The sequence below is a fragment of the Saimiri boliviensis genome, chromosome 6 (genome assembly GCF_048565385.1).
Source record: "Saimiri boliviensis isolate mSaiBol1 chromosome 6, mSaiBol1.pri, whole genome shotgun sequence".
Lineage (NCBI taxonomy): Eukaryota > Metazoa > Chordata > Mammalia > Primates > Cebidae > Saimiri > Saimiri boliviensis.
In genome coordinates, this window is record NC_133454.1 from 13,413,755 (window position 1) to 13,429,516 (window position 15,762).

General features: G+C 40.2%; 1 protein-coding gene across 1 annotated transcript in view; it reads left to right on the forward strand.

The window, feature by feature from the left end:
- Positions 1–15,762, forward strand: part of CTSC (cathepsin C) — a 47,075-nt gene that overhangs the window by 22,180 nt on the left and 9,133 nt on the right. The window contains exons 3-4 of the mRNA XM_003935080.4: positions 3,700–3,866; positions 7,197–7,352. Coding sequence (XP_003935129.1) covers positions 3,700–3,866; positions 7,197–7,352 — 323 coding nt within the window. The remainder of the gene's footprint in view (positions 1–3,699; positions 3,867–7,196; positions 7,353–15,762) is intronic.

Sequence of the window (15,762 nt, forward strand, 5' to 3'; positions counted from 1 at the left end):
CTTGAAGGCATTATTCTTTCTGTTCTGCATCAAAAACCCTAGGCAGGAATGGTGAAAAGACTGAAACAGCCAAGGCAACATAGGTACCTGAATGGTGGGAAAACACCGGAGAGGACTGATAGAAATTTTAGGCAGCCCTTAAAAGGCCTTGGGCAACAGTTTGAACCTGACTCATGAGTCAGTTAATTCTCTGCAACTTTTTTTTTTTTTTTTTTAAGAGAATACAATGGATAAAGCAATGACCTTTGAAACATGTGGACCTCTATTTGAATTATTTCCTCTCCATTTAATTTTGCAGAGTCACCATTTCTTCATGAGAAAGAAATTTTATCCCAAAGAGATTATTGTGAGGCTCAAAGAATATAAGTGGAAGTTCTGTGGGTTTTTAAAAAGGCTTTTCTGTCATTTCTGGGTATCTCCCGTCAGTGATTTTAGTAATTGTTTACCTCTCTGGCTCTCTATGAGAAGACACGTTGTAGGAAGGAGTGGTGGATGGCATTGGATATAACACTTAGTTCTAGTTCAGCCACCTCCTTGAGTCTCTTTTTTGTCCCCCAAGACTATATCATTTCTGTGTTCTCTTGAACCTGTAAGATTTGTGAGTAATCTGTACGATCATTATAAAATATGAAATCTCTGCCATTGTGGCACAAAAGCAGCCATAGACAATGTATAAATGAATGGATATGCTGTTCTCCAGCAAAACTATGTTTAGAGAAATAGGCAGCCTTCTCCAATTTTAGTTTGCTCACCCCCTTTTTATGTAACTCAGGTTTATCATATACAATTTACACAATATTCCTTTGAATACATTATCTACCTAATACTTTTTAAATTTGGACTTTTTGTAGGACATGCTTTTGTTTTTTTGTTTTTTGTTTTTAACATTTGTTGTACTGCAGTGAATGCCTTCCTGTGTAAAAGTATTTTGTTTGCGTATGTGTGACAATTTCTATAAAGTAGCTCTTAAGAACTCTGGAAACATTATCAGACTGCTTCCTTAAACAGCAGAGGTGGGAGGGAGTATCTGCCTAACCCTCCTTGGCCTACCTTAACAGCGTACAACCAAGGAGAAGAGAATAGAATCAAGAGCCAGTGCCAGAGAGAAATATGTAATACAGCTTTATGAAGTTTAGGCTGCATCCTATGAAGTTACCACATTAGACTGTTTTTGATCTATCAAAATAGAAGTTTTACATAGTTTAGTATAAAAAATTATGTTACTAGCCTTTTCACACAACACACCCTTTCGTATTGCTGCCCAACAATGTCCTGGGCCTTCGTTTCCTTGTTCTTCATCCTGAGTTGGGTTTTAGCAAGGACTTGAGTAGTTGGGAACTGAACTCATGCCAGTGAAGTCATTCTCCACCAGAAGTAGACATATGGGCTTCAGAATATCATGAACCACTGGCCGGATACAGTGGCTCACACCTGTAATCCCAGCACTTTGTGAGGCTGAGGGAAGCAGATCACCTGAGGTCAGGGGTTTGAGACCAGCCTGGCCAACATGGTGAAACCCCATCTTTACCAAAAATACAAAAATTAGCCAGGCATGGTAACACACGCCTGTAGTTCCAGCTACTCAGGAGGCTGAGGTAGGAAAATCGCTTGAACCTGGGAGGTGGAAGTTGCAGTGAACCAAGATCTTCCAGTGCACTCCAGCCTGGGGTGACAGATTGAGACTTTGTGTCCAAAAAAAAAAAAATCATGAATATCACCAAAGTTAAGAGCAAGATATGGATATGAGTAGCCCAAAGTAACTTATCCTGTGCTATATAACATAGTGGTGAATCCCATAATTTAAGTCTAATTTTTCTGGATTCTAAAGCTGTATATTTTTAACTTTTCCCCTACATTGGCTTTGAATTCAGAGAATGAGATACAATAAGGTAATTTTAACTTTTAGTGTAGTTTAGCCTACACATTCCTCTGGGGGTTGGCAAAGTATAAGCGTCTTTTGGAAGTAAAGTTTTATTGGAACACAGCCTAGCTCGTTCATTTATATATTCCCTGCATACCTTTTAGGTTGAGTAGCTGTGACTGAGGTCTTCCAGCCTGCAAGCCTAAAATATTTACTATCCGGTCCTTCAAAAAGAGGTTTGCTGGCCAAGAGCAGGGCTCACGCCTGTAATCCTAGCAGTCTGGGAGGCTGAGGCAGGTGGATCACAAGGCCAAGAGATTGAGACCATACTAGTTAACATGATAAACCCCATCTTTACTAAAAATTAAAAAAAAAAAATTAGCTGGGCATGGTGGTGCACACCGGTAGTCTCAACTACTTGAGGGCTGAGGCAGGAGAATCACTTGAAGCCCGGAGATGGAGGTTATGGTGAGCCGAGATCACACCACTCTACTCCAGCCTGGGGACAGAGCGAGACTCCACTTCAGAAAAAAAAAAAGGAGTTGCCAACCTCTGCAAACAAGTGAAATAGTGTTAGAGAAGAGCATGAGTCCACAAACTACAACCTGTGGTGCCAAAACCACCCTACTACCTGTTTTCGTAAATAAAAGTTTTATAGAAATATAGTTGACTGCTGTGCCAATTTGTTTTGCTTTTAATGGCTTTTGTGCTACAAGGGCAGAGTTGAACAGCTGCAAGAGAACTAAGTGGCCTGCAACACGTAACATATTTACTGTCTGGCCATTATAGGAGGTGTTTACCAAACCCTGCATTTGATCATGAAATCCCAGAATGTTTACGTTCGAGGATATTTTTTTCTAGTTTCCTTATTTCACAGACGAGACAACCAAAGCCTAGTAAAATCTCACCCAAGGTTCTACAGATAGTCCTTTCTATTAAATTAAGTCAGAGCCTGCCATTGTTTGTGCCCAAGTCTCTCCTTAGAGATTTAGCACAGCATTTTCCCTTTCTGTCTCCCACACACTGCACTGTCTTCCTGGATCACGTGTCCCGCCGCCATGTGGAGATGTTCTAACATGAGGGTGACTAGGCTCTCGAGCCAGAGCATCTTAGTTCAACCTGGATCTGTTAAAATTGATAGTTATTTTTTTAGTTTTAACATCAAAATAAGAAAAGGTCCACATTAGTGAAATAAAGGGTAAAGAGTGTATTTGATACTCTGGGTACTTTAGCCCCCTCATGATCAGAATATACCAATAAATTGAGAGATTGACAGGAAAACAAGATTCTGTTTCGTGCTATAGATAATGCTCATCATTTGTTTTTGTAGTTTCCTGGTGTGGACCTCGTCTCAGTGGAAAAGTGTAGTGATAGACTGCGGAGAATTCTGTTTCTGCCACTTAACAGTCCTGTTGCCTTGGTAGGAGCTACTTAATTGTCTCTGAGCTCCTTCTGTCCTTGGTAAAATGTGATTATTGTCAAATGCATCCTCATAGTCTTTTTGTAAGGATTAAGTGATGTCATTTTTGAAAAAAGCTTTGAATGTGGCAAATACTCTTTTTTTTTTTTTTTTTTTTTTGGTTTTTTTCCTTGCCCTTCATTCCTAGAAGTGTTTTGTTCTATACATTTTGTTTGGTGGCCAACAGTGCTAACCACAGAGGAGTTTGTACCTCTTCTTTTTTTAGAATAGTTCTTTGAATGTAATCTGTCAGGGTGAAGTTTTTGTTTTGATTAACAGGGTGAATAGGAGCATATTTACTGTGAATGAGAGCCAGGGAAATGGACCTGAAATTTGAAACAGATTTTACTTGGCTTTCTTTTCCCTTATTTGTTGGCAGTATAAAGAAGAGGGCGGCAAGGTGACCAGCTACTGCAACGAGACGATGACTGGGTGGGTCCATGATGTGCTGGGCCGAAACTGGGCTTGTTTCACCGGAGAGAAGGTGGGGACTGCCTCTGAGAGTGTGTATGGCAGCACAGCAGACCTTAAGAATTCTCAGGAAAAGTGAGTTGTTACAACTGAGACATATGTTTTGTTTTGTTTTATAGTATATGTGAACATGTGTATACATTCTTGGAATTTTAGTTTGATTCTACAAAATTTATTTGGCTTAGAAATATTCGCCATGCTATGTAAAACTTTACTGGAAAAATAAATTGACCAGTATAATTGAGAGTACTTTTTCAAAGTATTCCAAAAGTAATGGACCAATGTTTCCTTTAAATGAAATCATGTAATGGACCACAGAATTGCAAATTACTAATGAAGAAAAACATTTTCTTTGTTGCCATGTAATAACAGGTTGCATGATACATGTAGATACATATGTTTATGCTGCAAGAAGTGTAGGTGATAGTAATTGAGCAACTTTTAAACAAGACCATAAATAACTGAAATCCAAGTCCTTAGTATTTACACAGCCTATTGGTCTGTGAGGACTGTCCTCACAAATGGTGGCTTAAGAAAGGTTATTTTCTCACAGTTTCGGAGGCTGAAAGTCCAAGATTGAGCTCTTGTCAGGTTTGGTTTCTTCTAGGTCTTCCTTGGCTTTCAGATGTCTGCTCACTTACTGTGCCCCTAAACGATCTTTTCTGACTGTCCTAATCTTCTCTTCTTATAAGGGCATCAGTCATATTGGATAGGGGCTCACTTGTATGACCTAATTTTACCTTAATTATCTCTTTAAAGCTCTGTCTGCAAATACAGTCATACGGCTTCAATACAGGGGTTTAGAATTTCAACATATAATCTTGAGGGGGACACAATTCAGACTATAACCGGCAGTTAATGGTTTCTGTTAAATTAAATCTGCTGTAACTAACCGTGAACCATACAAACAGGAGGTTTCAAATAAGACTTTATTAGTTTTGGAAGGACAAGATGAAATGTTGTTAACTTACCTGTTTTATGTAGTTGTAAAAACCACAAAAAATGTACATGTATAAATCATCCCAAGCCAGGCAACACTAGCAATGAATGACTGCAGTGCAGAGGTAGGAGAGATGATTTAAAGCAGAATGAATTGTCTGCCCAAGTGCTGGACAAGATCTAGACTAATTTATTCCCTTCATTTTAAGTTTAGGTTTTAAATAGCTTTGTTTGGCTTGATCCTAGAGCTACACATTTCCTTTTAACTTTTTTACTTTGCACCCTACCATTTAGGATATGCTATATACTCTTTGTATTCTATTTGATATTCCAAACAATCGTCTCAGTTAGTGAAGCTCCCAACCAGAGTGCTCAGAGCCTATATTGCCTCACCTGTGAAATGAGTGTGTGGGATTGAATTTCTGTTGAGGTCTGCTTCAACTCTTAATGATCTGTTATCCCATAGTAAGATACATTATTTTAAATCTCTTTGGATCTTAAATACCAAAAATAATAGTATTTAAGACCTAGGATGTTATCTTGTTATTTAATGCACATGTCAGCACTTGAGGTTTTGCTAGATGTTTTGGTAAAGTAGGGAAAGTAGAGCTGGCTACTGCTCTCAAATACCTGCAGTCAATGAAATATTGACTCTCACTGTCAGAAAATATCTCAGAATTTTTTTTTATAATTTAAAATTTATTCTTGTGCCTAAAGAAACAATGAAACAACTGTAACTTGTTTTTCTTGTTGTGTTAGTATAGTCATAAATATGATAAAATTTTATAATCTGCTTGATAAAGTTACCCCTCTGGTTTTTCACACTCTGCAACAGGTGTGAAAGAACTTTGATAAAAACATGAAAATATTATCAACCTGGTTGCATGTTTTTCTGATTATTTTCAGTGTGCTCAGGTTTTTCTACCGTGTCAAAATTCTCTACCTACACACATGATTTATAAGAGAAAGAGTTTGCAGTATGACTAAAATGTTACTCAGGTTAGTTATATCTTGCTTTGCATAGTTGAGTGTTTATGGAAATCTTAGATAGTGAGTCACTCACAAACCACAGAATCTTTTTAAATAGGAATAATATGGTGAGTTCAGTAATTACTAGCATCTAGCACACAGGTATGATAAATGTTTGAATTAAGTGAATAATTAACTCTCTGAGTTTTTCTGCTTTGTAAATATGCTCTTTGTGTGTTAAGTCTATTTACATCGGTATCCAAGCCTTTGGCATAAGGTAAACCAATGCAGCTCAGATTTTAATGTTATTGTATATTACCTGGAAATCTAGTTTAAAAAAATGCAGATTCTGATTCAGGTGATCTGGACTGGGTACCTGAAGTATGCATTTTTTTTTTTTTTTTTTTTTTTGAGATGGAGTTTTGCTCTTGTTACCCAGGCTGGAGTGCAATGGCACGATCTCGGCTCACCGCAACCTCCGCCTCCTGGGTTCAGGCAATTCTCCTGCCTCAGCCTCCTGCGTAACTGGGATTACAGGCACGCACCACAATGCCCAGCTAATTTTTTGTATTTTTAGTAGAGACGGGGTTTCGCCATGTTGACCAGGATTGTCTCGATCTCTTGACCTCGTGATCCACCCGCCTCAGCCTCCCAAAGTGCTGGGATTACAGGCTTGAGCCACCGCGCCCGGCCTGAAGTATGCATTTTTAACAAACTTCCAGGTGCTGCTGCTGATACTGGTTCAAGAAACAAATTCTGAGTAACAGGTATAAACCAAATTTCCATAAAGTATAATTTATTTTTATATCATATGGTTATAATGTTTGCATGCTGCATATATGTTGCATACAGGTTTTGCTGTTCTCTTTTTTTGATTAAAAAGGTTATAAAGGTACACTGTAGAATCTAGTGGGTAGGGGAAAGTTGGGCATCTCATGTCGCCACTCAAGTAACAATGTTTGGCATTTAAAAAATATGTTTATAGTGTGTACATGCACGTGTGTGTGTGTATGTGTGTGCACACATATATACATATATATACATATACATTACTATACATATATAATATACATATAACTGTGTAAAAGTTGATAAATTGATTGATTTCGTATAAACTTTGATTTCCTTTTGTTATATTTAATGTAGTTGTGAGCATTCTTCCCTATTATTAAATAATCTTCTAGACATTTTTAATGACTATATTATATACAAAATGAAGTGTTAATCAGTTCCTTAGAACATTTAAGTAGATTATTTACAATCTATTAGTAGTTTTAAAGTACTTCATGGAAAACCCTTATACATGCATCTTGGTTAACTTGAACTTTTATTTTTAGAGAAGACATATGAGGCTATTCTGGGCTATTGATTCACATTGCCAGTTACCTTCCTGAAAGGCTGTACCACTTTCCACTTAGGCACAGAGTTGGAATGCCTGTTTTAATTACTTTACATCAGTAAAGACTGTATCTGAAATGATCTCTTTTTTGGGGACAGGTATTTTAGTAGGCTTTACAAATATGACCACAACTTTGTGAAAGCTATCAATGCCATTCAGAAGTCTTGGACTGCAACTACATACATGGAATATGAGACTCTTACCCTGGGAGATATGATTAGGAGAAGTGGTGGCCACAGTCGAAGACTCCCAAGGTAACAAAGCTCTTCACTTTATCATTAATAAAAATAAGAATGCTGAACACCACCCTCCCTCCTAACCAGTCCTGCTGGGCTTGCTTGCCATTTTATTCGTCATCCCATTTGTAACATCTGTATGTGATCTGTTAACCATCTTCCTCTCCTATTGATACATATTCTGTCACTCTCCATGTCCTATTTATGAGTTTTTCTTTCCTATGTCTGCTGTTTCCATTGCCCTCTTTCCATTTTCTACACTCTGGCATGGAGCTGTGTCCTGTTTTCACCATGGTGTGGATTAGCCTCCTGCCTGTAACTGCCTGAGGGATTCTTCCTGCCTGCTGCGTGAAGAAAGACTATGGCAAAGTAGTAGAGAAAGACCTTAATAGACACTAGGCTGGCTACACCACATGGGAGATGGAGTTCATATTCAGATCATCTTGTCCAAGTTCATAGGTAGGGGTTTTTGAAAGGCAGGTTTGAAGGGTTGGCGGTGGCCAGGTAACAGGTGCTTGCTGCTGATTGGTTGGGGTAGGTGAAATCAGAGGGGGTCAAAGCTGTCCTCCTGTGGGCTGAATTGCTTCTGGGTGGGGCCATAGGAGTGGGGTTGCTGGGTCCAGGTAGAGCCATGGGTGTCAGACATGCAAAAATAAGTAAATAAATAAATATTTACATTCATACATACATACATACATACAAACAAAATAAAAAAAAAATACCCTGAAAAGATATTTCAAAAAGCCAGTCTTAGGTTCTACAATAATGAAGTTATTTGCTGCAGTAATTGGGGGAGTTGCATGTCTTATAACCTCTGGAATAGTGGCTGACAATCTCTCATGTCTGTGCCTTAGCAGGACTCAAGCTCCTCTCTTTCCCACAGCCGGATGGCCTTCGTTGGCTTCCCAAAAGCAGTTGAGTTTCAGGGCAAGGCCCACTGTCATTTAACCTATAGCCAAAATGACTTCCAGAGTTAGCTTGGTCCAATAGCCCAGGAATATTTAAGTAGAAGGCAAGGAGCAGGGTGGGTTAGCTAAGATTGCTTTCACCTAATTTTTCTCACTGATAGAATTTTTGCCAAGGCAGTTTCATGCCTAGTATCTCTTTGGTCCTCTCTCTTTGGTCTCTACCTCTCCTGGTCCTGATTCTTAGCTATTGAATGAGGTGCTTCTAGTTTTATCCTCTTATACCAAGTTCTGAGAGACTGATTTGAGTAATAATAAAACTTCAGCTTCCCATACAGCCAGCTCTGCATGGATTAAACTTGTTTTCTATTGCAGTTTCCCTGTCTTGACAGTCAGCTCTGGAGAACCTGTTAGGTGACTATGGGACTATGTTACTGCCCACTGTTTAATGTATGAATTTAGCCTGGTATCCAAAACCATCTAATTATGACCATAACTGTATTTACCATCTTGATCTGCTTTCCAACAATATGACACACAATTAATGGAAACTTTCATTTTCATTTGTGCTGTTCCCTTTCCCTCAGATAGCCCTCAACTTGCCTATGGTAATTGTCCGTTTGCCACCTACAAAAAAAAAATCTCAATATCTTCTCTATGTTTTGATGTCCAGAAAAAAAAAGTTATTTGTCAGTGTAGCTCTATACTCTTAACCCATATGCCCCATGCCCCATGGTATATTTCTTAGTTTGGCTAACTATATCATAATACTTTGAATCTATCTAGTCAGAAATTTAGGGAATTAAAAAAAAATTATTTCTGCAAACCTAAGCTGGACCTAGCTTAGGATCTACATCTATCTAATATAGTTCCTTAACATTTGTTAAATGGCCTGGGATAAGTCCTATAATGCCATACTCTGCTTTAGGATCATGTGACTAAGGGGTAAGGGACTGGAAAGCAAGGGGGAGCTAGCAGAAGTTGAAAACTTATATAGGTAGGTTATTTTTCCTTAGTACATTGACATATTCTGCAATTCTCAGAGAATACAATGGTTGATCCTCTAATATCTGTAGAGTTCATGGTTCAAATTAGTGTTATTTGAATAGGCTACTAATTTATTAATAATTACGAATTTATTAATAATTATTAAATAATTTTAGTTTTTATTAATAAAAACGAAAACACTTGAAATGTGAGCGTTCCCTTATCCCCCTCACATGCATGTGACAGGGCATTGTGGCTCCTGGCTCCTTTGGTTGCCCGCTGCCCTGCTGCCCAAACCCCCTAGGAGGAGCATGCCAAGGGGCAGGTGCAGAGGCCATGGGGAGTGCTTTTGGGTTCTGGCCCCACAGCAGTGTCTAGGAGTGGGTGTTGGGGACTCCTGAAGCCCAAGTGAACATGTGTTAGAGTGTGTTCTTTGAGCTTTGCCATCTGCAGATGGCTTGTCTTAATCAGCTCCATAGACCCCGTGCCTTATCACAAGGACAGGGGGCCGGTATGGCAGTCGAAGTTCTTGCCCAGTGTTCCGGAAGAATCAGGTCACACCTGGGCTGGAAGGATGAGTGCAAAGTTTTACTGAGTGGTAGAGGTGGCTGTCTGCGAGATGGCTCTCAGCTGAAGAAGGGGGATGGAGTGGAAAGGTGTTCTTCCACTGGAGTCCCCCTCTTTCTGTTCTCCGCCGGCTTAAGGTACCTCTTCCCTCCTTTTCTGCCGTGCCGCCCCGCTGCTTTCCCCAGCTCTGTGCTGCTCTGTTCCTCCGCTCCTATCACAGCTGCTTGTGTCTGTGCCCGCTAAGATATTGGGTTTATATGGGGGAAGGATGAGGGGTGTGGTGGGCCAGAAAGCACCCTTTTGGGTGCAGAAACAGAAATGCCTGTCTTCACTTAGGGCCTTGGGTCTCGGCTTGAGGGTGGGGCTTTCGCTGAGGAACTGCCCTCTTCTACCCAGTATTTTGCTGCCTCCTGTCCATATCAACATTACTAACTTATTCATCTGCAGACTAATAATGCTAGGTGAGGCATTTTTCCTATTGAACTGATGGCATCCTCCCGTAATTCTACCCTTTTCTTAAAAGAATATTTTACAGTATTTCCCAAAATTTATTCTAGGAAATTTCTTGTCTGTGAGATGCTCTAGTTAATCAAAATAAAAGTGTTAGCACTTGAGCGTAGGGGACTGTATCTCCTGCCTGAAAGATGTGAGCCTCGGTCACAGCTCCTTCACCGCACGTCATGCGCCATGTTTCTGCGGCCTATGGGCACATTATGAACTGGAACACTTTGAAATGTGAGCGTTCCCTTATCCCCTTCTCCCTCCAGCCAAACCCTTTTGTTTCAGAGAAGAGCTGGCTTTATGAAGGACTGTTTTTATGACTAAAACTTCATAGAAGGTTTAAGATAAGGAGATAGAATTGAGTGAAGTAGAAAATACTACAGCAGATACTATAGTCTGGCTGCCTGATTTTCACTAGCATTTTTGTATATAAATTAGTTCTGTTGTAAGAATCCAACGAGATAATAGAAACTGTCTAAGATTCTTAACTTGAGATATAGGGAGTCTGTGAAACTGCTGCAATTACGGACAAAATTTATTGTTTATGAGCATTTCTGAATCTAGATCTTTGACTAGATTTGTAAAGAATGTAGTCCAAAAGATTTAAGAGTCAATCATGTATCAGGTACTTAAAATGATTGTAATTCTCACCTCTTCATCCCTCAGACTCCTCTTTTTCTCTCTTTATTTTCACATTGTTACTGGAAAGGGGTCTCGATCCAGACCCCAAGAGAGGGCTCTTGGATCTGATGCAAGAAAGAATTTAGGGCATGTCCTCAGTGCAAAGTGAAAGCAAGTTTATTAAGAAAGTAAAGGAATAAGGAATGGCTACTCCATAGAAGAGCAACCCCCAGGGCTGCCGGTTGCCCATTTTTATGGTTATTTCTTTATTATATGCTAAACAGGGGTGGATTATTCATGCTTCCCCTTTTTTAGACATAGAGGGTAACTTCCTGATGTTGTCATGGCATTCCTTTTTTTCTTGAGACAGTCTTACTGTGTTGCCCAGCTGGAATGCAGTGGTGCAATCCTGGCATACTACAACCTCTGCCTCTCGGGTTTAAATGATTCTTCTGCCTCAGCCTCCCAAGTAGCTGGGATTACAGGCATGAGCCACCACACCCAGCTAATTTTTGTATTATTAGCAGAGATGGGATTTTGCCATGTTGGCCAGGCCAGTCTTGAACTCCTGACCTCAGGTGATCCATTCGCCTCGGCCTCCCAAAGTTCTGGGGTTACAGGCATGAGCCACCACACTGGGCATTCTTAAACTGTTATGGCGCTGATGGGAGTGTAGCAGTGAGGAAAACAGAGGTCACTCTCATTGCCATCTTGGTTTTGGTACATTTTAGCTGACTTCTTTACCATAAGCTGTTCTATCAACAAGGTCTTTATGACCTGTATCTTGAGCTGACCTCCTGTCTCATCCTATGACTTAGAATGCCTTAACTGGCTGGGAATGCAGCACAGTAGGTCTCAGCTAGCCAGCTCCCGTTCAAGATGGAGTTGCTCTGGTTCAGACACCTTGGGCAACACCATTAAGCCTCAGTTCTCACATTCTTTTCATTTTATGTATGTGTACATTGATGGGCAAATCTCTGTCTTATAGGATGGCAGAAAAAAGGAACTTAATATTGAAATGACTGTTCTGTGCCAGACAATTTCTTTAAACTGTATCAGCATCTTATTTAATCTTGTTAATGATATAGATGTTATCATCATAATAGCTGCCATTTTAATAAGGACTTATCAGAGAAAGGCACTGTTCTAAGCACTTGTTACCCATTATTACTTTGAATTTTCCTAACAACCCATTGAGGTAAACATGATTATACCCAGTTTAATAGAAGTGAACTGTAGTTTCGTAATGTTAGGTTCCTTGCCAAATGTTACAGATAGTAAGTGATAAAATTATATGCTCTGAAATTACATTATGCTGCCAAACTTAAATGTCTTTTTAAGCCTTTATATTACTATATTCTTAGGTTTAAACAGGAAAATTAGTTAATACATCATGGATTTTGTCCACAGTTTCTGGCTCATAACCCCCATAACCCTTAATGTTTGGGCACATTAGGCCTCAGAAGTAGGCCTCAGAAAACAGAATCAATTTCTCTCTCTCTCTCTCTCTCTCTCTCTCTACCTCTCTCTCTTTCTCTCTCTCTCCCCCCCCACCACCCCCCGTCTTCTGCCCTCCTCTCACCTGCCCAGGGTAAGATTCTAATCTTCTCCTGCCTTCTGATCTTGGGTCTTAAGACCATTTCCAAAGATGTCCTGTTCTGTACCCTAAAGGGAGGAATGCTGCACAGAGACGCTGAGATGCTGAACAGACAGGCCTTGCTGTGTTTAGATCATACCCTTTTAGTCTAATCACCTCTCTACATGGTTGTCGGTCATGCTTATTCAGTGACGTCTTCACATAAGGCTCACAAGGACAGGATGCAGAGAGCTTCCAGAAAGCTGAACATGTGGAATTTCATACCTGGTGGCGTGCTCAGGGAGAGCATGGAAGCTGTGTGCCCCTTCCCCCATACCTTGCCCTACTCATTTCTTCATCTGTTTCTTTTGTAGTATCTTTAATAATAAACCAGTAAACAGTAGTTAATATTTCTGAGTTCTGTGAACCACTCTGGCAAATTAATTGAACCCAACGAGGGTGTCATACGATATCCCCATTATAGCTGGTTGGTCAAAAGCACAGGCAAACAACTGGGACATTCAATTGGCATTGGATATAGGGGGCAGTTTTGTGGGATGGAACCCTCAGCCTGTGAGCTCTGATGCCATCTCCAGGTACATAGTGTCCAAACTGGATTAGAGGACACCCAGATAGTATGCACTGTGGAATTGGTTGCTTGCTTGATGTGTGTGGAGAAACCCACGTGCCTTTGGTCACAGAAGTCTTTTGTGTTGACAGTGTTCGATGAGAGAATTAAAAAAAAAAATAGCATGGGGAGAAATGACAGATACAGGTGAAGGGACGGAAGGCAGCAAACCACACTGCCATGTGTGTACCTATGCAACAATCTTGCATGTTCATCACATGTACCCTGAAACCTAAAATGCAATAAAATAAAATGAAATAAAATAAAATAAAATAAAAAAATTGAGTTTCTTCTTCAACATAGACTCTCAATGTGAAACCACAGAAACTGTTTCCATTCAAAGTTTGTTTGCATCTTAGTTTTTATTTAAAAATCTCACAATAAGTGTCCAAGCTTTGTTTTCCCCTCTCATCCTGTATGTAAAATTACCTATGAAGCATAGATTTTTAAATGAGCCTTGATTATTTAGATTTTGTTCAAGTTGTGTGTTTTACAGCATTACTGTAACTTCTGTTTGTTATAGTAATTTTTGTATATATTATATCTCTTAACATTGTTTTCCATATGGTTAAGGACCATCTCATACTTAACTGTGTATCATATATATCTTCAACCAATGTGACTGGCTTAGGAAAGAAAATTAGTGAAAAATTGAACTAGCATTTCTCTAGTCTATACAGTTGTCAAAGTTACAGTTGCTATTCTCGAATAGCAATTGTTGTTTTTCTCATTTTTTCATCTATATTCCATTTTGTCGTGTATTCTTAACCTGTGTTATGTCTAAGAGAAGTTGTGAGACAGGACTACTTGGGGATAGGTGTAGAGGCCATGAAATAGCCCCTAAAGGATCTTTGCCGTTGACTAAATTGTAGCCTAGTAAAAAACATCTGGTAACCACTGAAAAATTAGAACACTGTGGTCGGACAAAGCCCAGATGAATAAGAAATTCAAATAGTATATAGTAACAGAAAAACTAATTTTTACCACAGTGTGACTGTAGTGCCCTAACAGGAGATTTGAAGGAGCAGGGAGAAAGAGGAAGTGAGTTTTTACGGGGGGCCGGTAAGTGGAGGCTACTTTATAAGCAGTTTTAAAAATTAGAAGTTAAGGAAAAACTCTTAGGGGTGTTCTAAGTCGTGAGCAACAGGCGCTTTTGGTTACAGGAGGGAGCAGCAGCATAAAGAGAGAACAGAGAGGGCATTTGGCAGGCTTGGGGAAACTCCAAGAAGTCGAATGTGTCTCAAGCTGTGGTGCTCTGTGTGTGTGTGTGTGCGCGTGTGTGTGTGTGGTTGTGGGTATATATGTGTCAAATCTCTTATACAGAGCGGCTATTAGAACAGTTTTCTCATTTCCCAAAAATATCTGTTCATTCATGGGCCTAGGCAACTCTCCTTTGGGTGTCTTACAGCCCAGCAGTATCATATAAGGTGCGATTCTGTAATGAAAGAGTTGTATCTGTTGTTTACAGAGCTGGTCAGCATATGTTATGCTTATGTTACTGGTTGAGGATGTCCAGGTTCTTGGTGCTTCAAACAAAGAAATGGACAAAACACACAAATGAAGCAAGGAAAGAATGAAGCAACAAAAGCAGAAACTTTTTGAAAATGAAAGCACACCCCACAGGATGGGAGTGGGCCCACGAAAATGGCTCAAGGTCCTGGTTACAGAATTTTCTGTGGTTTCAGTGCCCTCTACACGTTTCCCATTGGTTACTTGGTGTATGCCCTATGTAAATGAAGAGGGTGGAGTAAAGTTACAAAGTCAATTCTGGGTATGGGCCCTGTGTTAATGAGGAGGATGGTACTACTGGGGTGTGTGGCCTCTGTGGTTACTTGGTGAATGCCCTATGTAAATGAAGAGGGTGGAGTAAAGTTACAAAGTCACTTCCTGGGTATGGGCCCTGTGTTAATGAGGAGGATGGTACTACTGGGGTGTGTGGCCTCTGTGGTTACTTGGTGAATGCCCTATGTAAATGAAGAGGGTGGAGCAAAGTTACAAAGTCAATTCTGGGTATAGGTCCTGTGTTTATGGAGAAGATGTTACTACTGAGGCGTGTGGCCTCTGTAACCAAAGAGGATGAAGTGAAGTTACAATGCCATTCACATTCCTGCCATTGCTGAAGCGTTTTCATTTTATTTAGTTCTAGGAAGTCAGTGTGAATTGGCCTTATGTTCCCTGCGTCCAGACCCTATTCTCCTGCCTCACATAGACCTTTTTATTTCTTTGCCAACTTCACTTTTACAGCCACGCCACTACCAAAGTGTCTGCCTCCTAAGTCAGACATCAGTGATTCCTCTGTTTTCTCTAAACCCTTTGTAGGTCTTCTGGTTTTCCTCCCTTTCTTGGTCAAAAATCTTTCAAAAGTGGCCAGGTACGGTGGCTCATGCCTGTAATCCCAGCACTTTGGGAGGCCAAGGCGGGCTGATCATGAGGTCAAGAGATCGAGACCATCTGGCTAACATGGTGAAACCCCGTCTCTACCAAAAAATACAAAAATTACCTGGGCGTGGTGGTGCGCACCTATAGTCCCAGCTACTTGGGAGGCCGAGGCCGGAGCATTGCTTGAACCTGGGAGGTGGAGGTTGCAGTGAGCTGAGCTTGCGCCATTGCCCTCCAGCCTGGCCCCTGGCGACAGAGCATGAT